This window comes from Geotrypetes seraphini, chromosome 5 (genome assembly GCF_902459505.1).
Source record: "Geotrypetes seraphini chromosome 5, aGeoSer1.1, whole genome shotgun sequence".
In the NCBI taxonomy this organism is placed as follows: domain Eukaryota; kingdom Metazoa; phylum Chordata; class Amphibia; order Gymnophiona; family Dermophiidae; genus Geotrypetes; species Geotrypetes seraphini.
The window spans coordinates 176,597,474-176,623,431 of NC_047088.1; the positions used below are offsets into that span (position 1 = coordinate 176,597,474).

Here is a 25,958-nt window from a genome sequence, read left to right on the forward strand (position 1 = left end):
CCTGTCTCCCCCTCCCTCCTGATGCCTTGCAGACCTCCACTAGGCCTTCCATAAAACCTGGTGGTCCAGCAGTGAGCCGGGACATCAGGGATCCCTCCCACCTCCTGTCCCAGCCGATTCTAAGAATTATTACCTCCCCCCAGCCTCCCCTGTGCACCTTTAGAATCCCTGGTGGTCCAGCGGTGAACCACAACAGGAACAACATTTCTTCATTCCTGCCAATGCAGAACTGCTAGCTGATTTGCTACCATGAGTTCTCGGGGGACCGTGAGAACTTGCAGCAGCCAATCAGCTAGTGGCTCTGCACAACGCTGCGGCTCAATTCTTGCGGCATTTTAATACTGTTACAATTAATGAGTTTGATAATGTAATTCAGAAATCTTTCCTTACATTTAAGAAGAATTAGACCATATTTCTTCCAACAACACTACAGGATACTGGTCCAATCAATGATTTATAAAGATTAGACTACTGCAATGCCCTATACTTAGGAATCTTGGCAAAACTAATGAAAAAACTGCAGTTGATACAGAGCAGAGCAGCTAGACTTATATTTTATAAATCTAGATTCAACCATGTAATACCATTATTGATAGAACTATACTGGCTACTGTTATAAAAAAGGATTGAATTCAGACTATCCTGCCTATGTCAGGAGCATCACCTGTATGGTGATGCTCCTGACATAGAAACATAGAAAATGATGGCAGAAAAGGGCCACGGCCCATCAAGTCTGCCCACTCTAATGACCCACCCCCTAACTTCCTCCATGAAGAGATCCCACATACCTATCCCATTTTTTCTTAAAATCTGGCATGCTGCTGGCCTCAGTTACCTGTAGTGGAAGATCATTCCAGTGATCAATCACCCTTTCAGTGAAGAAGTACTTCCTGGTGTTGCCATGAAATTTCCCACCCTTGATTTTCAACGGATGCCCTCTTGTTGCCGTGGGTCCTATAAGAGAAAAGATATCTTCTTCCACCTCGATACGACCCATGACATATTTGAACGTCTCAATCATATCTCCCCTCTCTCTGCGTTCCTCGAGTGAGTACAGCTGCAACTTACCCAGTCGTTCCTCATACAGAAGATCCTTGAGTCCTGAGACCATCCTGGTGGCCATTCGCTGAACTGACTCAACTCTCCACATCTTTTTGGTAATGTGGCCTCCAGAATTGTACAAAATATTCCAGATGAGGTCTCACCATGGATCTGTACAACGGCATTATTACTTCGGGCTTTCGGCTGCCGAAACTTCTACGGATACAACCCATGATTTGTCTAGCCTTGGATGAAGCTTTCTCCACTTGATTGGCAGCCTTCATGTCTTCACTAATGATCACTCCCAAGTCTCGTTCTGCTGCAGTCCTTGCTAAGGTCTCACCGTTTAGGGTGTAAGTTCTGCATGGATTTCTGCTGCCAAGGTGCATGACCTTACATTTTTTGGCATTGAAACTTAGTTGCCAAGTTTTTGACCAATGTTCCAGTAAGAGTAGGTCCTGTGTCATACTGTCGGGCACTGTTGTGGTGCTTTTGCCTACTATGTTGCATAGTTTAGCGTCATCGGCGAATAATGTAAATTTACCTCGAAGTCCCTCAGCCAAGTCTCTTACAAAGATGTTAAATAGAATCGGGCCCAAGACCGAGCCCTGCGGCACTCCACTAATCACCTGATTTCGGAGAGGGTACCGTTCACCACCACCCTCTGAAGTCTACCTCCAAGCCAGTCCTTAACCCATGCAGTTAATGTTTCACCTAATCCCATCGAACTCATCTTGCTTAATAACCTGCTGTGTGGGTCGCTATCAAACGCTTTAATGAAGTCCAAGTACACGACCTCCAGGGACTCCCCCATATCCAGCTTTCTTGTTATCCAATCAAAGAAGCTGATTAGATCGGATTGGCAGGACCTTCCCTTTGTAAATCCATGTTGGTGGGGATCTCTTAGATTCTCCTCATTCAGGATCATATCCAATTTGTGTCTGATTAGCATTTCCATGAGTTTACTCACTATCGATGTGAGACTCACCGGTCTGTAATTCGCAGCCTCCGTCCTGCATCCCTTTTTGTGGAGTGGAATGATGTTAGCCGTTTTCCAGTCCAACGGGACTCTTCCTGTACTCAGGGAAAGATTGAAGAACGCAGATAACGGTTCCGCTAGGACGTCACTCAACTCCCTAAGCACCCTGGGGTATAGTTTGTCTGGTCCCATGGCTTTGTTCACTTTGAGTCTTGACAGCTCATAGTAGACACTGCTGGGCATAAACTCGAAATTTCAAAACGGGTCTTCCGAGCTTACCCTTGTCTGCAACTGTGGGCCGGATCCCGGCGCCTCGCAGGTGAAGACTGAGCAGAAGTACTCATTTAATAGTTCGGCTTTATCGGAGTCCGACTCTACATAATTCCCGTCTGTTTTCCTAAGACGTACTATCCCATCTGTGTTTCTTTTTCTGTCACTAATATTCCTGAAGAAGGATTTATCATCTTTCTTAATGTTCTTTGCTATATTCTCTTCCATTCGGAGTTTGGCCTCTTTGACTGCTGTTTTGACAGCCTTAGACTTGGCCAGATAGTCTTCCTTAGTCTCCCGTTTTCCTGATTGTTTGCAGGAGATAAATGCTCTTTTCTTCTTTTTTATGAGGTCTGAGATCTCCGAAGAGAACCACTGAGGTTTATTATTTTTTCGCCGTTTACTTACTGTTTTTATATAGCGGTTGGTTGCTTTGTGTAGGGTTGATTTCAGAGTGGACCACATTACCTCTACATTATCTGTTTCGACTTGGTTTTGCAGCGCCCGATGGACAAAATCTCCCATGCTTTTGAAGTTAGTGCCCTTAAAGTTGAGGACCTTTGTTGATGTGTTTGATCTAGTGAAACTTTTCCAGAGGTTGAACCATACCATGTTGTGGTCACTGGAGGCCAACGTATCGCTTACCGAAACCTCTGTGACACTTTCTCCAGTGGTGAGTATCAGGTCCAGTATTGCCTGATCCCTAGTGGGCTCTGATACCATTTGTTTGAGTCGTGCTCCCTTTATGGAGGTTAATAGCCTTCTGCTGCCACTGGTCGTAGCGGAAAGTTTGTTCCAATCTTCATCAGGCATATTGAAGTCCCCTAACAATACTGTGTCTCCACGCAAAGTGATGTTCTCTATGTCTTCGATTAATTCTATATCCATGTCTTCCTGTTGACTTGGAGGTCTGTATACTATGCCAAGATACAGGCATTTATCATTCCCCCTGGCCAAGTTCACCCAGAGGGATTCCCCGGTGTACTTGACATCTGCGATTCTGGTAACTTTGATGTCTTCTTTAGTGTATAGTGCTACCCCTCCTCCTATTTTGCCCTCTCTGTCTCGACGAAGTAAGTTGTATCCTGGTATAGCCATATCCCACCCGTGTCCGTGAACCCGTGAACCAAGTCTCGGATATCACCACCACATCTAGGTCGGCGTTCCTCATTTCCGTCTCCATTTCCAGAATTTTATTGCCTAAACTGTGGGCATTAATGTACATAGCCCTCCATACCTTAGGTTTGCTAGGTCTCTGTGGAGATTTTCCTGCCTGAGTTAGTTTGACTCCTATAGTACTGTTTGCAATGTGTTTACTTACCTCACACTCAGAAATGGAGTGGCAATTTACCTCGCCAGGATGGTTACTTACCACACCAGTACGTGAGTGGGTACCCTTCCCAAACTTATCTAGTTTAAAGCCCTATGAAGCAGGCGGGCTAGTCGGTGTCCAAAGACGTTCTTTCCCCTTCTGGTCAGGTGGAGCCCGTCTGGTCCCTGTAGTCCTTGCAGTGCCTCTTCATGTTTCAGGAATACGAAGTTCATCTCCTTGCACCATCCGTGTAGCCACTCGTTTGTCCTCTGGATACGATCCTCCCTGGCTCTTCCCCTACCCCTCACTGGGAGGATCGAGGAGAAGACCCACCTGCGCTTCCATCTGCCTCAGCTTCTTACCTAGGACTCCAAAGTCTTCAGTTATATTCTCCGGGGTTTTGCTGGCAATGTCGTTCGTTTTGACGTGGATGAGAAGCATGGGGAAGTGGTCTTGGAGCTTGATAAGTCTTTCTAGGCAGGCAGTTACATCTCGGATCCTGGCTCCTGGTAGATAGCAAACCTCTCTTGATTGCATATCTGGTCTGCAAATTGATCCCTCAGTGCCCCTCAGCAGGGAGTCCCCAATGACTACCACTCTGCGCTTCTTTGGGGAGTGCTGATCTGTTGTCCCCGGTTTCAGAGCCGTCTGCTGGACAACTTCCTGTACCTCATTGGCAGTTCTTTTCTGTAACAACTGGAATCTGTTCCTCAAGGTGATTTGTGAGGTTGATGTAAAACTGCCCTGTTTGCAAGAGAAAGAGACAGAAAAATAGGAAGGTCTTCTGTGTTTGCCTGTGGAGGAGGTTTCCAGCTGCCAGGAGTCAGCGTCTCTAGCCTCTTCTTGTACCCCAATCATTGGTTCTAAGGCTGTAGGTTTGGTCGGTTTGGGCATCTCGAGGATGGTCTTGTCTGGTGCCTGCTTGGTGATCTGAGACAGATCAGGGATGACTCCGTCGATGAAGGCCTTGTCTTCCCGGATGCTTCTCAAGTGCTTCACCTCCTCTCTTAGGATCCTCAGCTCCTGCAAGATGTCTCCGTCTAGCTGGTCCACTTCTTCTGTCTGTGTGAAGACTGTAGTCTTCTGCTGGGGGATGGCCTCGGTCTGCACAGAGACCTCTGTCCACCGTCCTGGCTCTCCTTCCGTCTGCACGTAGACCATGGCCATCCCCTGGATCCCTTTGGTGACTGGACTGCCAGTCTTGATTGTAGTCTTGGTGCTTCTGGTTCTCCCTGCCATTTTCAAGATATTTTTTTTTTTTTTAGTTAGTTATCTGTTAGTTAGGTCTGCCTGTTTGTTAGTTAGCTAAAAAAAGTCTGCCTGTCAGATAGTTTGAAAGATAGAGTATCTGGTAAGGTCTGCCTGTTATTTAGTTAGAGAGGTCTGCCTGCTTGTGGGCTAGTTAGAAAGGTTTGCCTGTTTTGAAAGTTTGAAAAATAGATAGAAAGTTTAAAAGATAGTTTGAAGATTGAAGGTCAATTAGCTAGTTGTGTGTTGAGTCCTTACCTTGGCGGTTTTTTGGAGCCCTTCCTTGAGGCCCTTCGCAAAGGCCCTTCGCAAAGGCGCTCTCGCTAAGGCGAGCGCCTTTGCCGCTTGCCTTCACCACGCGCCAAACGGCTGTGTGCCGTTGGCTCCTCCCCTTTCATGGGGGAGTTCAGCTAGTGACTTCGGGGGGTAGGCGGAGTTATCTCTCGCCTCTTCCCCTTGACTCTGCTCGGTCCGCTCCTTTTTTTGCTGTCCCTGCTTTTCTCCGCTCTGTCTGCCTCTCCCTCTGCTTGCTCTGCTCTGTACGCTCTGCTCTCCGCTCCTCTCTGCTATCTCTGCTCTGTCTGCCTCTCCCTCTGTTTGCTCTGCTCTGTCCGCTCCACTCTCCGCTCCTCTCTGCTATCTCCGCTGTGTCTGCCTCTGCCTCTGCTTGCTCTGCTCTGTCCGCTCCGCTCTCCGCTCCTTTCTGCTATCTCCGCTCTACTCCTTTCTAAATTTCTCTCGGCTTCCTCCGCTCTCTGCACTGCCACGTGCTCCGGGTTAAGCTAGGCTCAGCACCTCCTAACTTCCTATGGCTGGCCTGAGTGCTGTTCCCACTGGACTCTTCGCCTTTGGCTCCTCCCCTTTTATGGCTGGTGACGTCAGGGGGAGGGGGTAGGTGGAGTTATCTCTTGCCTCTTCCCCTCGACTCTGCTCGGTCCGCTCCTTTTTTTGCTGTCCCCGCTTTTCTCCGCTCTGTCTGCCTCTCCCTCTGCTTGCTCTGCTCTGTCCACTCTGCTCAAAATTTACTGAATTGCTCAGCAATTGAACATCAAAATACTAACCGCTTAATTTTATCCTTCCCATTTCTAAAAGGAGTAAAATATAAGCGGGTCCACACTAATTCATTTAGCTATCAAACTGTATGGAATTTACTCCCCATAGTGGCATGTACTACCAATACATACCCCGAATTCTGAAAAAAAAGAAAATGTGGCTCTTTCAGAAATCACTGACAAGGACTCAGTCTGACCTCATTATAGGTTTACTTTACACAAACCCTGTATATTGCACATGTCTTTGAATATAATGAAATTACTAACTGTAACCATAAAATAACCTAGAATTGTCAAAAGAGTCATATATTACATATATATCACTAAGTATAACTGAAGTCACTATTTGCTATCCACTGATCCAAATGATTATGTACCTTAGGATTGTTCCTTTATAATAACTTTGAATGTAACCTGTCTTGAACTCCAATGTAGAGCATTCAGCAGGATATAAGACTAAACATAACATCTAAATAGAGCTTTCACCTCTGAAACATGGAAAGTGAGAACAATACTCTTGACCATTAGTGTGTAATGGACTAAATAAATTTTTTGCTGTATCTTTATTGTTGCACAGTTTAATTCTGCAAACCTAGAGCACATGAAGTACTTTGATCATTTGAATTTTCTATTAAATTGAAATGCATTACCGTACATTTATGACATTTGAATGTTTGCTTAGCATTACAGTGCATGTTGCATACTCCTTCACATTATATGTTGTCTATATTCTACTTTTAGGTGGTGGACGAAACCCAATTACACCTCGATTCATGCGTCATTTTAATACTGTTACAATTAATGAGTTTGATGATAATTCCATGTATATAATTTTCTCCAGAATCTTAGATTGGCATCTTACTATAAGGTAGGAAGAAATTTATATGTATAAGATCCTCAGTAAAAGGTTGGTAGGGATATGCATTTGTTAGTACATATTTGGCTTGTTTAGGGTGCCTTAAAATTTTTATTGCACACAGACTCGGTTGTATGCAGATAATCCTATGAATTTACATGTTTACAATTGATTTATACACATTAGAAAGTTTTAATATGCACAGAATTAGGGACATTTTCAAAACACTATTCCACATCAGACTGCACAGAGTAATTGCTGCAGAGTAACTGTGAAGCAACCTGTTCCAAAGCAGAGGAAGAAGCCAGCACAGCAAAGGAAACGGGGTTACCTGTTGCCGTTTTTTCTACATTTGTTTACAAAAAAGTGCCCCTTGAAGAAGGCGTCTTTTGATAGAGCCGAAACAATGATCCTTGTTGGAACATATTTCGAATACAGATATTATTGGTTGGAAAGACATTCCCATTGCCTTTTTTTGTTGACTTGTCTGTACTGCAAGGTGCCTCTTTAGATTTTCAATCCTGCTTGTTTTTGTGAGTTCTTTAGCTAATTTTACACTGATTATAAATTTTGTGCTAGTTTTGATTTTTAGTTTATTTACTGAATTTGCTGTCTCAGTCTGTTTTTTGGAGACATAGGTGAATGTGAGAGTGATTTGCCTCAAAAGAAGGAGGGAGTGATTTTTTCCCCTTCTAGGTAAGGCTGAATAATTTGTAATGCAAGCACTTTTGAAGCACGATGAACACCTTTGGTTAGCTCTATTAGGCATGATATCACACCAAGATCACAACTGGTTCGATGATGTAATACTATTAAGGCACTCACTAATGCAAAATAGGAGGAGTGGAAGAAAAATACACAATTCAATTCAGAATGACTCTCCACTAATTAATGAATCGGATGCCAGAATAGTAATCCAAACGAAAGAAAAAGCCTCAGGTATTGGTGAGTTGTAAAACCCTACCTCCTCCACATCATTGGCATAAAAAACTTTTGTATATAGCATTAGCTGGTAAAAATAAATATTTCTAAAAAATTTATCATTGAATTACTGAATTTTGTATACATTAAGGAACCTTACAGGCCCTTTTCAGCCATATTGATAGATTGGGAGGCCGCCGAGACAGAAAGTGAAAAATACTTGAATACCTGAATAAATTCATGTAAATCATTCTGAGCTCCCCTGGGAGGAAAGGTATAGAAAATTAAATAAATAATAAATATTCCCTGAGAGTGGCCTAAGACTCCGTTTAGCCAGAAACCAAAGGGCCACCCCAATGGCCTTTGGTATTTGGGAAAGAGACCTAGTTGGCCCAGGTTCCCAAAGCCCCTCCTAGGGAAGGAGCCTTAGATGCCTAGGCCAATCAGGGCCTTAAGCCCCTCCATGGTACTTCTCAGGATGCATCAGGAAGGGGAAGACCCACCATTGTGAAGAGGTGGGCCTGCCAGCTGGAGGAAGTAGGTATCCCTCTGGCCTGCCATACTACAAAAGGTATGGGGGATGGGAGAGGTTGGGATGCTGATGTTGGGGTTCGGGTATGGGGGGTGCTGGGGTGGTGGGTCATAGATTGGGGAGGTCATAGGTTCGGGGGGTTCTGCAGGCAGGTGGGAGTGGGCGTTCCTCCTGCTGAGGGTGGGAGTTTAGGGATAGCGGCAGGAGGAATTGGGCATACCTTCTTTCATGAACATTGTCGGGGGGGGGGGTGTTGATGCCACTCAGAGATCCCTTGCTGCGATTAGCTCAATGGCAACATGATTCTATAACCGGTGCTTTGACATGGGCTCCGGTTAGAGAATCAGGGTGGTTAGGCAGAGTTAGGCATCTGCCCCTTAGGGCAGACATGATTATGTATAGGATGCCTGTGTACGATTCTCAGCCACTTCTTAGGCGGCTGCAGAAACCGGCATCCTATGCAGAATTTTTCCTAAGTGTTTAGCATTTTGGCAACTAAATTTGTGTGGCTTTCAGCACATGTTCCAAATACATACCTAAATTTATGTGTACTACTCATATGCACACACCTTGCAAATACATTCCTGGGATATTGTTTGATTGCAGTTTGCTGAATTTGTGTGTCTCAATGCAAGTATAATGTGTTTCCCATAGGGTAGTTCTAAATGGAAAAACATATATTTATGATTCCTTTTAAAACTGATATAACTTATGTGTATATCTGCTGAACAAATAGGTGGCCTACTGTAAATTTAAAAAGTGGGTGCCTTTTTTTCTTTATAGAATGTGAGTATAACCATTGAAATATATATGCATGTTATCATGTGTGAGGACTTATGCCAGCCATAGAACTCATACAGTGCAATGCAGAGATAATCCTATAAGATCATTCCTTAAAGAACTCTCACTAGAGTCCTAAACTTGCATGGGCCCTCAGAGATGCCACCATTACACTCAATTATAGTTTCATAGTGTATGGCTTTATGCATCAGGTCCAATGTTTAGCAGTGTTATAAACGGAATAAATAAAGTGAACCAAAATTTCTCAAAGATGTTTAAAATATTTAAATATTTAAATACTTAGATTTAGTTTAGAACTTATACATAGATTGGGGAAGTATGCACATAAATCATAGTAATTTGTTTTATGTGGATACGTTTGCTGTATGCTTATACTCCACTCAAGCTCCGCCTATATGAATGCCCACCCACAAAGTATGCACCATTGAAGACTGACCTATACTTATAGAATAACGTACAACTACTGTAGATTATTGTCATAAGGTTTAGTTTAGTCATTTACACATATAGTTGTTCCTATAACTTGCATACATAACTAGAATATAATAGACTCTCAGTTAACCGGCACCCATACGGATTGATAGATGCTGGATATATGTAGTTTCTGGTTGCTGGAGAGTTACTATTAAAAATAGGCCTAACTAATACTATACCCCCATATTATGCCATAAACTGTTCCAGACAAACTACTGGATATGTGATAGGCAAAGCGTGGGCGTACTCAGTTAGGGCATGCCAAGTTTATACTTAAATTTCTGCCAGAAATTGATTTTATTTTCATTTAAAGTATACAGCATTTCTTATATTTTTTTCTGGTTGTTTGAGAATTCTGGTTAACAGAGTCTACTGTACCAGCATTTATGTCCATACTTGCCAGCTTAATCTAGACTGCTCTTTATACAATTACCCCCTAAAAAACAAATATATGTTTAACTGCAAATGAAGGTCCATTCCACCTCAATTTCAAATATATTTTTAATGAGAGATCTGTTTTAAAAGAGAAATGTTTCAAAATCTGTTTAAAAATGTTTCTGTTCTTTTTTTTTTTTTTTTCAATTTATCAGGTATATTTTTCCAAAGGAATATTTAACCTTAACCACTCAGATTGTAAATAGTACTATGGCTGTGTATAAAGAAGCAATGAAAATTCTGCTGCCTACTCCTGCTAAGTCTCATTATTTATTCAACCTTCGAGACTTCTCTCGAGTTATTCAGGGCATATGTCTATCAAAACCTGAAACATCAGAATCACCAGCTATGATAAAACGGCTGTGGACACATGAGGTAAATCTTTTAACTTATTAAATGATATTGCTCATAAGAACATAAGAACTTAAGAAATGCCTCTGCTGGGTCAGACCTAAGGTCCATCGTGCCCAGCAGTCCGCTCACGCGGCAGCCCAACAGGTCCAGGACCTGTGTAGTAATCCTCTAACTATACCCCTCTATCCCTTTTTCCAGTAGGAAATTGTCCAATCCTTTCTTGAACCCCAGTACTGTGCTCTGCCCTATTACGCCCTCTGGAAACGCATTCCAGGTGTCCACCACACACTGGGTAAAGAAAAACTTCCTAGCATTCGTTTTGAATCTATCCCCTTTCAACTTTTCCGAATGCCCTCTTGTTCTTTTATGTTCTGAAAGTTTGAAAAATCTGTCCCTCTCTACTCTCTCTATGTCCTTCATGATCATGTAGGTCTCTATCATGTCTCCTCTGAGTCTCCGCTTTTCCAGGGAGAAGAGCCCCAGTCTCTCCAATCTTTCAGTGTATGAAAGGTTTTCCATGCCCTTAATCATTCTTGTCGCCCTCCTCTGGACCCTCTCAAGTATTGCCATATCCTTCTTAAGGTACGGTGACCAATACTGGACACAGTACTCCAGGTGCGGGCGCACCATTGCCCTATACAACGGCAGGATGACTTCTTTCGTTCTGGTCGTAATACCCTTCTTAATAATACCCAACATTCTGTTTGCCTTCTTCGAGGCTGCTGCGCATTGTGCCGTTGGCTTCATTGTTGTGTCCACCAGCATACCCAAATCTCTTTCAAGGTTACTTCCCATTAATACTAACCCCCCCCCCCCATTTGGTAGCTGAACATCAAGTTCTTTTTCCCCATATGCATGACCTTGCATTTCCCTACATTGAAGTTCATCTGCCATTTATTCGCCCACTCCTCCAGTTTGTTTAGGTCCCTTTGTAGGTCCTCACACTCTTCCACAGTTCTAACCCTGCTACAGAGTTTAGTGTCATCCGCAAATTTTATAACTTCACACTTTGTCCCCGTTTCCAGGTCATTAATAAATACATTGAACAGCAGCGGTCCGAGTACTGACCCCTGTGGAACGCCGCTCATGACCCTCCTCCAATCCGAGTAGTGACCCTTCACTCCAACCCTCTGCCTTCTGCCTGCCAACCAGTGTTTGACCCATCTGTGTACGTCCCCTTCCACCCCATGGTTCCACAGCTTCCTAAGTAGCCGCTCATGGGGTACCTTGTCAAAGGCCTTTTGGAAGTCGAGGTAAATGATGTCAATGGATTCCCCTTGATCCAACTGGCTGTTTACGCCCTCAAAGAAGTGCAGTAAGTTTGTTTGGCACGATCTTCCCTTGCAGAAGCCATGTTGGCTTGCTTTCATCAGCCCATTTATTTTCGATGTGCTCACAGATGCTGTCCTTTATCAGTGCTTCTACCATCTTGCCCGGAACCGATGTCAAACTTACCGTCCTGTAGTTTCCCGGGTCTCCTCTCGACCCCTTTTTAAATATAGGTGTAACATTTGCTATCTTCCAATCCTCCGGGATCTCACCAGTTTTCAAGGATAGGTTGCAAACTCGTTGAAGTATTCCCGCTATCTCATTTTTTAGTTCTTTTAATACCCTAGGGTGGATTCCGTCCGGGCCTGGTGATTTATCGCTTTTCAATCTATCTATCTGTTGGAGGACATCCTCATGGCTCACCTCTATTGTTGACAGTTTTCCTTCTTGGTCTCCATGGAAGATCACGTCGGGTTCTGGTATACTGGATGTGTCTTCGCTTGTGAAGACTGACGAGAAGAACTTGTTTAACCTGTCGGCTACCTCTTTTTCCTCCTTTATCACTCCTTTTCTGTCTCCATCATCCAACGGTCCTACTTCCTCCCTCGCCGGTTGCTTCCCTTTAACATATTGAAGAACGATTTGAAGTTTTTTGCCTCCCTGGCTAGCCTCTCTTCGTATTCCCTTTTCGCTCTCCTAACCACTTGATGGCATTCTCTTTGGCGTTTCCTGTGTTCCTTCCAAGTTTTCCCCAGTTTGGTCCTTTTTCCATTTCCGGAATGATTTTTTCTTGTCTCCTATCGCTGTCTTCACTTCATTGTTCGGTTGTTTTTGCACCCTTTTCTAAATCTGGGGATGTACATATGTTGTGCTTCTTGCACTGTGCCCCTGAATAGAGACCAGGCTTGCTCTACGGTTTCTGTTTTCCTTGAGCTGTTTCTGAGTTTTTTCCTTACCATTGCTCTCATAGCATCATAGTTCCCTTTCTTGAAGTTGAACGTTGTCACTATGGTTCTCTTCCCTTTTGCTGTACTTACTTCCAATTTGTATTGGATCATGTTGTGATCTCTGTTTCCTAGTGGTCCTACTACTTCCACTTCTTTTGCAGGTCCCCCTAGTCCATTGAGGATTAGGTCAAGAGTGGCATTCCTTGACAAGCTGATCCATAAAGCAGTCCCTCACAGCCTCTAAGAATTCTGTTTCCCTTGCACAGTTCGAGTTTCCAATACTCCAGTTTATCCCGGGGTAGTTAAAATCTCCCATTACTGTCATGTTCTTGTTTTTGCCTTCCCGCCTCAATTCTGCTGCCAGATCTTTGTCGTTTGCTTCCGTTTGTCCAGGTGTACGATAGTACAGACCCAATTTTACGTCAAGTCCATTTTTTCCTGGTAATTTAACCCATAATGACTCCACTCCTTCCGCCTTTGGTTCTATATCCACTCTGGACGAGGGAATGGTGTCTTTTATGTATAGTGCTATTCCTCCACCCTTCTTGTGGGTCCTGTCTCTTCTACAGAGTTTGTACCCTGGCAGTATTACGTCCCATTGGTTATCCTCATTCCACCATGTTTCCGTGATTCCAATGATGTCTAGGTCCTCTTTTATGGCTTTAACTTCTAATTCTCCCATTTTGGTCTTTAGGCTCCTTGCATTTGCGTACAAGCAATTTAAGTCCCGGTTTTTTCTTTTTCCTGCTGGTTTTTCATGTGTTTTGCTCCTCTTGCCATCTCCTATTTGGGCTGCCAGTCCCTGATTTCTGCTCCTTTCCTCCTCATTTTTTGGTGTATCTTTTTCGTCCATAACCTGATTTTCCGATTTCTCCTGTTCCTCTAATTTTATCTGTTTTCCCCTCATGCTGGTCAACAGTTTCTGTTGTTCGTCTCTTGTTTGTTCCCAGCATTTTTCCCACTCAGTATCTTCTTTGGATACTCTTGTCCGAACCGTCAACGACAGGTCGACTGTCGGCTTTCCCCTTCTTCTCAGTTTAAAGCCAGCTCAATTCCTCTCTTGACGTTGTTTGCTATCAGCCTCGTTCCTGCCATGCTCAGGTGAAGTCCGTCCCTCCTGAAGAGCTTGTTCTTCCCCCCAAAAGTTGTCCAGTTCCTCACAAAAAGGAATCCTTCTTCTTCACACCATTTCCTCAACCATGCGTTTATTGCTTGTAGCTCAGTCTGCCTCTTCACGTCTGCCCTCGGTACTGGCAGAATCTCTGAGAATGCTATCTTCTGTCTCCTCAGCTTCAGTTTCCTTCCTAGGATCTTGAACTGTTCAGTTAGCGTAGTCCTGCTGTAATTTCTCCTGCTGACATCATTTGTTCCCACGTGGATTATGACTGCTGTCTCTTCTGTGTCTGCGCTGTCCAGGATCCTCTCGATTCTGTCGGTGATGTCCTTCGTTCTTGCTCCTAGGAGACAGGTCACTAGCCGATCTTCTCTCCCTCCTGCTACGTGACTGTCCACTTCTCTCAGGATTGAGTCTCCCACGACGACTGCAGATTTCCCCTTCTTCAGCTTTCTCACTGGTCTCAAGTCTGCATCCTCAGTGTGGTTTAGTACTTCTCTTTCAGGGTACCGGCCAGTCTTCGCCCTGTCTGCTTGCTCGAATCTTCCATGTGGTCCTTCATCCTTGGTGTCTGTTGGTTCCTGTCTCCTATCTGTTGGCCCCTGTCCTCCATCTCTTGTAGGCGTAGCTTCCTTGCTCCAGCGCTGCTGATGATCCTGCACTTCCACCTGCCTGTAGGCCTCCTCGATGAATCTCTCGAGCTCCCTTACTTGCTCCTCGATGTGGCTTTCTCTTGCGGGGTCTTCAATTGTCTTGAACGGTGCTTCCGAGATGTGGAGCCCCTCCAGATCTTGAACCTTGCACTGCAGTCGACCAACTTCCTTCTTCAGGCTTTCCAGTTCCTGACACCGACCGCATACGTATGCCTGCCTTCCCGAGGGAAGGTAGTCATACATATGATACTCCGTGCAGTACACTGGGAAGCTCCTCCGGGTTCCTGCTGCTTCCATTTCTCTTCCTTCGCAGTCCACTAAGATGCTCTCTCCCCTGTCTTATGTCTTTATGCGGGCGGGCGCTGTGCTTTCTCCTGTGCTTGGCTCTTTCCTGTCTACTTCTGCTGCTTTTTGTCTTGGTGGGTCTGTTGCCCTCCCTTGGGCCTCTTTCTTGTCCCCGGAGTCTGCTGCTTCTTTATCCTTTCCTGTCTTGTGTGTGTTGTTATGTGTATGCTCTTGTGTGTGTTATGTGTATGCTCTCCTTATGTGCGTGCTCGTTTCTTCCTTACCTGGTGTTCTGGAGTCCTTTGCTGTCTATGCTCAGCCCTTCTCAAGGCCCTTGGCAAAGGCGCTCTCTCGCCTTTGCTGCGCGCCGAACGGCCGCTCGCCATTGGCTCCCCCCTCTTAAGGGGGAGTCCGGGCGCTGACGCGGCTGGTGACGTGGGTGGGCGGAGCTAACTCTCACCGCTGCCCACTCCTCACCGCCGACCTCTTCCTCTCCCGACTACCTCTCTTCTCCCCGCTGCAAGACTGCCAAAGCCGCTACCACTTCCTTCCACCACGCGGCTGCTTGTTTGTTTCTTCGCGCCGCGGCTCCCTTCTCTTAAGGGGGAGTCCGGGCGCTGACGCAGCTGGTGATGCGGGTGGGTGGAGATAACTCTCGCCGCTGCCCGCTCTTTACCGCCGACCTCTTCCTCTCCCGACTACCTCTCTTCTCCCCGCTGCAAGACTGCCAAAGCCGCTACCACCTCCTTCCACCACGCGGCTGCTTGTTTGTAAACAAGTTAACAATGGAAAAGTACATATGTGTTTGCCAACCCTCTGAATGATAACATAACATAATAATGGATTTCTATACTGCATAACCCTTAGTTCAATGCGATTTACAAAAGATTACGCTATGAGTAAATACAGAGATAATATAATACACAAAGAATTAGCTAGCCAAAAATTAAGAAAAAAGAAAAGTTTTCTATAATGTTTATAGGATGTTGATCTGGTCAATAATGGGCAAACTTATTTGTCAAATTGAGCTGCATGATAGGAAAGACAATGCCCATGGGGGTATTGCCCTATACGTCAAAGAGGGAATTGAGTCTACCGGAGAGAACACGCTGGAAATGAAAAATAAGGTAGAATCTCTATGGGTCAAAATTCCAGGAACAAATGGAACGAAAACGAAGATCGGCATCTACTACCGACGCCCAGGGCAATCCAAAGAAATTAATGGATAAATGACAGATGAGATTAAATGCAACTGCAAGGGAGGCAATGCATTTATCATGGGTGACTTCAATCTACAGATAGACTGGAACCTAGGCACCTCCGGCTGCGGTAGGGAGACTAAGTTCCTGGATGCTGTAGGCAATTGCTTTCTGGAACAACTTGTCAAGGAAAATACAAGAGGACATGCATTTCTGGACTTAATTCTAAATGGACTATGAGGACCAGTGCAAGGTGAAGACGTAGAAGGGACGGTGGGAAGCAATGATGACAATATGATCCGCTTGAACCTGGACACAGGGGCAAAACATCGATCTAGAACGACGGCCATGGCACTGAACTTCCGAAAAGGGAATTATGAAGGGCTGAGACTCATGGTGGGGAAGAAGATTAAGAAAACGATAAGCACTGTAATAACACTAGAGCAAGCATGGTCCCTGAAGTGCAAAATCTATATATACCGCGTATCAACAAGAGATCCAAGAGCAAAAAGAACAAGGAACCAGCGTGGCTCACTGTAGTGGTGAAGGAAGCGATCAGAGACAAGAAGACTTTGTTTAAGGAATGGAAAAGGTCAAAAACGGATGAAAACTGTGAGCATGGGTAATTGAACGCCAGCGCACTCATAAAGCTGCAGTTGCCAATTAAGCTGCTAGCTTTCACTCAAGGTGTGCAAAATAACAAAAACATGGAAATGACGCATAATGCAAGGTTTACCAAAATAATTATTTATTGCTTTTATTTTTCCATCATGGAACTCAAAAGGCTAGTTGCGTTAGAGGGAGGTCGTTATAGTTGCCAAAATGCTGGCCTTCTGATAACGATCTCAACCTGATACTTTGAAGCTCCCCAATATATATCTTCAGTCCAGTTTGACATAATTTGCCATCAGCCAATCAAACTAAGAGAGGCTGTATTTAAATTTAGACAAAGAAAATTCCTTTACATGTTTAAAAGTTTCAGATATCATATTTGTTTGTTTACATTCATTTCTGAATATACATTAACATTTTATAACATATTCAATATTCTTTTTGTCCTTCTTAAAACTTATTTCAGTTTGTCTATGTATCAGGGAAGCTGCTGAAATGTTCTCAGCCTTATCCTGGAGGAGGGGTACTCCCTCCTCCTGCTTTGAACAACTGACGGTTTCATGTTACACCTACATTAAAAAGTGCTGAAAACTTGTCAGCCTCAGAGAAAAAGGATGGGCTGTTTCCCCCTTTCTCTCTGAGCTGACAGCTTCAAATTTCACTTACAGATTCAGAAACCTTCCTATGCTAGAGACTGCTACAGGTCTCTGATTCTAACTTAACAATTTCCAGATGCTGTTTTCAGGATTTTTCCTTAGTGTTCTTTATATAAACCATTTCATTTTAAGTACAATTTTTTTACAAATCATTCATATCACCACATATCACACATTCGGGGCCCCAAAACATTCATAGTTTCATACATTATATTTCATTCATATGTACTTCATGTTATATCTCAATTTAGAATACATAATCTAATATGCTCTTCCTAACCAGCCTAAGGCACATCTGGTATCAATTAGAACCACGAGGCTAAACACGGGAAAAACCTGAACAAAGACTAAGGATATAGGCTGAACACTAAATGGAGTAAAGCCAAGCAGAAGATACAGAAAAACAGCGAAAAAAAGAGAGAAAGAAACATGGAGGTAGTTTCATACCTCTAAAAATGTATTCTGATTTCCCCTATGATCTGGCTTAATAGCAAAGTACATAAAAAGAATATTATTATGCTTTTCCTTAATATTAATCTGTAGTGTGTTTTTCTGGCCCTGGCTACATCCATATTCAGATTTTTATTCACCAATTTTTCGTATGCTTCTATTGGGCGTGGCCTTAACTGACACATATGCTTGTATCTAACTAGAGTTACCCAGATTCATATGAAAAGCAGGCGCTTTTGTAGAAAAATTCCACAAAATACTACACTATCATGTCCTGATGTCCATTCCATTACCATCCCATAGACATCACCCCCTATTGGCCACGAGCCACTACTCCTCAATCCCCTCTTGAATAATACGTAAGTTCACGCACATAATATTCACACCTGGGGCGCTTGTGGTCTTACCTCTGGCTCTCAGGGGGGTTTCTTTGGGTACTGCCCTTCTTATGGATCAGTGTGTGTCTGTGCAGGTATATTCTTTTAATGCCAATTAAACAGGACTGACTGCACAAAAGCCAGAAAAATGTACTACCTAGGCCTGCAAAGGCAGGTGCCTAGAAGATCTAACCCAAAGCATACTTGAATTCTCAGGTGAGAATGCAAGCAAATCCCATCCACTATCCTAAATAAAACCCATTCAAGTAATTTATGTAAGTTGCTAGCTAAGTTACACCATACAGGAAACTTACCATTCCAGTGGTAGGCATATAGGCAGTGTCTGTTCTAGTCCAGGTGCAATAGCCCTAGAGCAGAACAGAGACTAAACTTGCGTCTGTTCTTTAATTCATAGAGGTATCAATGAAACTCCAGTACTTTTGAGATATAAAGATCAGAAAATGTAAAGAAAGTATAGCTAAGAGAAAGATAGAACCATAGATATATATTAAACATATCTAAATCTCTAGATTTCCCTAAAATAAGAGAACCTTAGTATTACCTAACTTAGAATTGGTCCCTATGCTCTGACAAACTGTCTGAAATAAGTTTTAAGAAGGACAAAAAGAATATTGAATATGTTATAAAATGTTAATGTATATTCAGAAATGAATATAAACAAACAAATATGATATCTGAAACTTTTAAACATGTAAAGGAATTTTCTTTGTCTAAATTTAAGTACAGCCTCTCTTAGTTTGATTGGCTGATGGCCAATGATGTCAAACTGGACTGAAGGTATATATTGGGGAGCTTCGAAGTATCGGTTTGAGATCGTTATCAGAAGGCCAGCATTTTGGCAACTATAACGACCTCCCTCTAACGCAACTAGCCTTTTGAGTTCCATGATGGAAAAATAAAAGCAATAAATAATTATTTTGGTAAACCTTGCATTATGCGTCATTTCCATGTTTTTGTTATTTTTCACACCTTGAGTGAAAGCTAGCAGCTTAATTGGCAACTGCAGCTTTATGAGTGCGCTGGCGTCCAATTACCCATGCTCAACTGAAAAAAGCATAAACAACATCAAAGCAGGTTCCATAAGATGGTAAGAGGGGCCAAAAGAGACTACGAAGAAAAAATAGCTAAGGAGGCAAAAAACTTCAAGCCATTCTTTCGATATACAGTGGTGCCTCACACAACGAACTTAATCCGTTCCAGGAGCAAGTTTGTTATGTGAAACGTTCGTTGTGTGAAACGCGTTTTCCCATAAGAATACCTGTAAAACAAAATAATTCGTTCTGCAGCCCTACATTTCCCTCCCTCCACCTCACCTCACATGCAGAGCCTGCCAGCCTTCTCCCTCACCCAGCCGCACGATCTCAAAAAGCTGTGCACGCGCAGCTGCTGGAGTTGATCAATGTTCTCTCTCCTGCAACTTCCGGTTTCCGGTTGCGTCAGAGGAGAAGATTGAACAACAGAGCATGCGCGCATGTGCTGCTCTTTGAAAGTGTGTGGCTGGCCGAAAAAGAAAGCCGGAAAACTCGGTTTTTAAGGTAAGGTGGAGGGAGATGATGGAACACTGCATTCAGACAGGAGGGTGCTGCTGTTCCCGGCTCACATTAGAAAGCGGCGAGAGTAGTTCCGCCCCCCCCCAGGCCCCTCGGGCGACTTCGTTGTGTGAAACGAAGTTCGTTATAGGGAGCAAGACAAAAAGTTCGTTATGCGCAGCGTTCGCTGTACGAGGCGTCCGTTATGCGAGGCACCACTGTATTAAGGGGAAATGACCCGCGAAGGAAGCGGTGGAGCCTTTGGATGACCATGGAATAAAGGGAGTGTTAAAGGAGGACAAAGCCATCGCCAACAAACTAAACACATTTTTTGCGTTTGTATTTACTGAAGAGGATATACACAACATACCGGAAGCCGACGACCTATATGCAAGAAACGAAGAAGGAAAACTGACAGGGTTGACAGTCAGTCTAGAAGAGGTATGCAGGCAGATTGATAGGCATAAAAATAATAAATCCCTGGGACCGGATGGCATCCATTCATAGGTAATCAAGGAACTGAAAGGGGCTATAGCTGAACTGCTCCAATTAATAGCCAATCTGTCGATCAAATCGGGAAGGATTCCAGAAGACTGGAAAGTGGTGAATGTTACGCTGATCTTCAAGAAAGGTTCGAGAGCAGATCCGGGAAACTACAGACTGGTGAGTCTGACCTCGGTACCAGGAAAAATGATAGAGGCGCTGATAAAGGACCGCATCATTGACGGACACAATCCGATGAGGAAGATCTTACTTCATGAACTTGCTGCACTTCTTCGAGGAAATAAACAGGCAGATAAACAAGGGTGACCCAGTCGACATTGAATATCTGGATTTTCAGAAGGCACTCGACAAGGTCACACATGAATGACTACTTCAAAAAATTGCGAGCCATGGAATCGAGGGTGAAATACTTACATGAATAAAAACACTGGTTGGGAATAGGAAACAGAGAGTGGGGGTAAATGGACAAAACTCGAACTGGAAAAGCGTCACAAGTGGAGTGCTGCAGGGTTTGGTGCTTGGACCCATGCTCTTCAGCATATTTATAAACGATCTGGAAATTGGTACGACGAGTGAGGTGATTAAATTTGCATACGATTCGAAGTTATTCAGAGTAGTGAAGACACAGGATTGCAAAGACCAGCAATGTGACATAAACATGCTCTAGAAATGAGCTGCGACATGGCAAATGAGGTTTAACGTGGATAAATGTAAGGTGTAACAAAAATCTTATACACGAATACAGGATGTCCAGTGCAGTACTCAGAGAGACCCCCCAGGAAAGAGACCTGGGAGTACTGATCGACAATGCGCGGCAGTTGCTAAAAGGGTGAACAGAATGCTAGAAATGATTAAGAAGGGAATCACGAACAGATCGGAGAAGGTTATCATGCCGCTGTACCAGGCCATGGTACGCCCCCATCTGGAATACTGCATCCAGCACTGGTCGCCGTACATGAAGAACGACACAGTACTACTTGAAAAGGTCTAGAGAAGAGCGACTTAAAATGGTTAAGGGGCTGGAGGACTTGCCGTACAGTGAGAGATTAGAAAAACTGGGCCTCTTCTCCCTTGAAAAGAGGAGACTGAGAGGGGACATGATCGAAACATTCAAGATAATGAAGGGAATAGACTTAGTAGATAAAGACAGGTTGTTCACCCTCTCCAACGCAGAGAGAATGAGAGGGCATTCTCTAAAGCAGCGGTGTTCAACCTGTGACTCCAGGAAGTATTTTGTGCGGCCCCGGTTGAGGGCGATGCCGTGTTTTCCTCTGCTGCCCCCGGGTGTTTACCATCTTGCCGGCTCCCTTCTCTGTCTTGCTGCAGCGTTTGTGCGGCCCCAGAAACATTTTTTCTGCCAATGCGGTCCAGGGAAGCCAAAAGGTTGGACACCCTTGCTCTAAAGTTAAAAGGGGATAGATTCCGTACAAACTTAAGGAAGTTCTTCTTCACCCAGAGAGTGGTAGGAACTGGAACACTCTTCCGGAGGCTGTTATAGGGGAAAACACCCTCCAGGGATTCAAAACAAAGTTAGACAAGTTCCTGCTGAAGCAGAACATACACAGGTAAGGCTAGTCTCAGTTAGGGCACTGGTCTTTGACTTAAGGGACGCCGTGGGGGTGAACAATGGGCACAATGGACAACTGGTCTGACCCAGCAGCCGCAATTCTTATGTTCTATATTTGGCTGACAGCTACATTGAATAGGCTTGAAAAATCAACATAATTTTGCCATCAAAACACACCTTTTTAAAGGCTTGCATAAGTGCCATTTTAACTGCACGATTCAAAAACTCTTGGCCAGTTGGAATATAGTCTTTTTTTGGACTAGGTGGTGAGCTCGCTTAGTTTGCATTTTTCCCTCATGTCTAATTCGACTTAGGCCCTTAATGAGCCACCAGCTCGATCAGTTCTCAGCACCAACTCAGGAAAACCTACAAAATGCAGTTTGCTGTATTAGGAACTGTTTTCTATGTATAGTGTTTTATTTTCATGCAAGCCCTTCAGCAACATAAGCTCTTTGAACACAGCATGCAGCTCATCCTCAGCCCCAGACACGTGGAGGGGCATAATCAAAAAAACCGTCTAAGTCCCCTTTTGGCCTAAGTCCCTAAACGTTCAACCCAGAAGCAGGGAAAGTGTCCATAACCAAAACAAACATCCATGTTTTGATTATGGCCTTCCTCTGCCTAAACACCCAATCTCCACTACGTCTACAAGTACCCCCACAGCACGTCTACAGTTTTTAGCCATAATGAAACAAAAACACACCTAGGCCACAAACGTCCAACAGAAGGGCTTTTAGGTGAAGGAGGAACCAGTCCTTCGCCTAAAAGCTGGATCCTGTCAAAAACAACACCGGTTAAAGAATCCCCCGCCAACGATCCAGGCAGGAGGGTGCCCAAGCCCTCCTGCCATGTCAAACCGTGACCCCCCCCGACAACATCGGGGCAAGAAGGAGCTCAAGCCCTCTTGCCCCCCCCCCCGACTCCCCGACACGATCGGGGCAAGAGGGAGCTCAAGCCCTCTTGCCCCCCCGACTCCCCGACACGATCGGGCCAGGAGGGAGCCCAAGCCCTCCTGGCCCCGGCAACCCCCCCCCCCCGCTAGTTGTTCGGGCCAGGAGGGAGCCCAAACCCTCCTGGCCCAGCCGATCCTGTCCCCCCACAACATCGGGCCAGGAGGGAGCCCAAACCCTCCTGACCACAGCGACCCCCTACCCCCACCTTGCACTACATTACGGGCAGGAGGGATCCCTGGCCCTCCTGCCCTCGACACAAACCCCCCTCCCCCCAATGACCGCCCTCCCCCAAGAACCTCCGACCACCCCCCAGCCAACCCGCGACCCCCCTGGCCGACCCCCACGACACCCCCACCCCCATTCCCCTTACCTTTGGTTTAGTTGGCCGGACAGACGGGAGCCAAACACGCCTGTCCAGCAGGCAGTCAACGATGGAATGAGGCTGGATTGGCCCATCCGTCCCAAAGTCCCAATCAGAATAGGCCCGGGAGCCTTAGGCCCCTCCTGGGGGCGGGGCCTGAGGCACATGGTCAGGTTGGGCCCCTGTGCCTCAGGCCCCGCCCCCAGGAGGGGCAAGAGGGCTTGGGCTCCCTCTTGCCCCGATGTTGTGTTTTGGGGGGGAGTGATGCATCGCGGCAGAAGAGATGCCTCATCTCCCCTACCTCGATGCCATCATTCCTCTACCCGAACTGCCGCGAGTTGCGGCAGTTCGGGTAGAAGATTGATGGCATCACGGTAGGGGAGATGAGGCATCTCTCCTGCCGCGATGGTTAGGTTGCCGGGCCGCTGAACTGATGGCGCCAGCGGCCATCAGCTCAGCGGCCCGTTTTTTGGCACTTAGACCTGGTTTTATTTCGTCTAAGTGAAAAAGGTCTAAGTGCCGACTAAACTGTATTGGTTATACCTGTTGTACGGCTAGGTGTAGGTCGGCCCACCTCCCGCCCACTGCCCGCCCTTTCCCCTCCTCTAAACACGCCTCTTTTCTCTCTGTGCGTTTAGAGGCAGGGGAAAGGCCTAAGTTGGTTTTAGATACGTCTAAAAACCAGCTTTGGTTATGGGTACTTGGACGATCAGGCTTTTTGATCATCCAAGTAGCCATTTAGGACACTTTTTAGACATGTTTTTTTTTTTTTTATTATTATTACCCCCATACTGCCCAACTTTTGCCAAGAACTTATTAAACTCTCAAATCAAAAGACAGGAAAGCTTTGACTCCAAGGCTATTATTATTGCACGTGTCAAGTTAGCAATTAATGCCTCACCTACCATCACTGATGGGTATACTGATCCGGCAACATCTATCTTGTCCTCTGGGGAACAATTCTCCAAATGAGTGAGTTTTGCATATACCATGACAAGAACAAACCTCATTTCTAAGTCAGGGAATGTGGAGTAAGATCTCATTCTCTCAAATTTACTGGCAATGCTCTCTGTAGTACCATTGTGCCAGAGAACTTCTCTCTGGAGTTCATAACATGTAATATGTATAGGTGTGCTTAGAAGTTCTTTTTGATCAAGCCTGTGGCATCCAAAATGATGGGAAATATTTCTGTATCTGACACATTTTATTGATATTGGACTGCATTTCTTGGCTGTTGGAGATCTTCCCTCTCTCAATATGATTCACTGAGTAATCACTTGGGACCAACACCTCTCCCAAACTCAAGTAGACTAGAGAGAAAATTTAAGCAGATTATCATTGATTGGTTTCTGTAAGTGAGTGGTCTTCTGAGTAATGAAAGACTTATTCTTCCCTGCCTACAATATCATGTGACCAATGCCTCTTTTTTTAGGTATGAAATAGTTGGCTTTGAGCTGAAATGCTCTATCCTTTCCTTCCATCCTCTAGCCATATAAGGATCCTCTGTGTTTATCCCATTCCTTTATGAATTCTCTCACTGTTTTTGTCCTTATCTCCCATGGAAGAGCATTCTAGACATACACCGTGCTTGATGTTGCTTTTAAATTTCTCTCTTGCAGCTTCATTTTATGTCCAAATAACATCACAAATGAGAATATCTCATTGAGGGTGTCTGAAATAATTTTTGTCTTAGTATTCCTTAGGGGGAAATGTTTTCAGGTAGTACAGTCAGGATCTTTGATAACCTTGATGATCTTGGTACTCAATAATGAGTACAAGGTCATAAAGGGCCATTCTAGTCTCTTGTGTGCTTGTTAACTGATAACTTAGATAAGATTGACAGAATTCTTTGACTTGCCAATAGATTTTGGGCTACTACAAGGGTAATATATTTTCTCATTTTTTTCTACCCCTTTATGTCCTTTCAATAAATGGCTGTGGGCAAGCTTCACACTTGGGGCTCCTTTTACTAAGCTGCGCTAGCGGTTTTAGCATGCGCTTAGCGCACGCTAAATTGCCATGTGTGCTAGACGTTAACACCTCCATTGAGTTGGCGTTAGTTTTTCCGTGTAGAGCGGAGGTTAGCGTGTGCTAATCTGCAGCGTGCACTAAAAACGCTACCGCAGCTTAGTAAAAGGAGCCCTTGGTGATGATATTGCTGGAGAATGAGAAGCTATTCCAAATATCTTCTGCATGTTCTTCCATGTTAATTCAGTATAGCAAATCATTCTTTATCATAAAGAAGTCTTTTATCATCAAGTCATTCATTTATTAGTTGTAGCTATCTGATTGGAAACTTGAGGGATTCATCACATTGGGCTCATCTGAAACTCCTTAGGATTTCTCTTCTCATCTCATAAGGTAGTTATCTATTATCTTGGCTTCAGAGTGTTCCACATTTTGATCTCCACATCTTCTTTCTCCTGCTACCCTTGTTGATGATTTTTACAAGCCTTCAGATGTTCAATAAGCAAGTGTGGGTTTTCCAGATAAAATTTCTCTTTGAATGACTTTTTGGAATGAACTCTTATTGTAGTAGTCAAATTAGCAGAAGTTACATGTTGCCTCAAGGTTACTAGTTCTAATTGATCCATACTGGATATATGAACCTAAGAGAATCTGTAATATTTATGTTCTACTTATGTACTCTCAGTGGTTCAGAGCAATTGGAGTGAAACAATTTAAGGATTTTGAAAATGTAGTAACAATAAGGGTGTAGATATTCAAAGTGATTTAAATGACAAGGAGATGGTGTTGAGTTAGGGTGGAGCTGCTTAGTGGTGAATTTTAGTCTGCTAACTAGCTAGATAACTGCATAATAGTAGGACAGAATAAAGGCTATCCTAATTTTATGCTGTGAAGTTAACCCAGCACTGATCTGAATATTGGCTAGTGCTTGGTTAACCTCTGGGTAATGGCAGGAAAGGCTTGAGGCTGGTCTCCTTTATTATCCCCCCACTCTAGTAAGGATAGACTCCCCCAACCATATTAGTCTTGATAATCCCCTTGGGTCTGCATAAGATCCCTGGTGGTCCAGCAAAGGTGATGGGGGCAGAAGCAAACCTTACTCACTCCTGCCCCTAAGAACTGCTTCAACAAAATGGCTGCCATGACCTCTAGTGGCAGCCTTTATATACTATCAAGTATCACGAAGCTGCTGCTAGAGGTCATGGCATTCAGAAGCAA

At 44.4% G+C, this 25,958-nt stretch overlaps 1 protein-coding gene across 1 annotated transcript in view; it reads left to right on the top strand.

Moving 5' to 3' along the window:
* Positions 1–25,958, top strand: part of DNAH7 (dynein axonemal heavy chain 7) — a 707,015-nt gene that overhangs the window by 420,875 nt on the left and 260,182 nt on the right. Inside the window, exons 35-36 of the mRNA XM_033944671.1 lie at positions 6,644–6,770; positions 10,077–10,296. Coding sequence (XP_033800562.1) covers positions 6,644–6,770; positions 10,077–10,296 — 347 coding nt within the window. The remainder of the gene's footprint in view (positions 1–6,643; positions 6,771–10,076; positions 10,297–25,958) is intronic.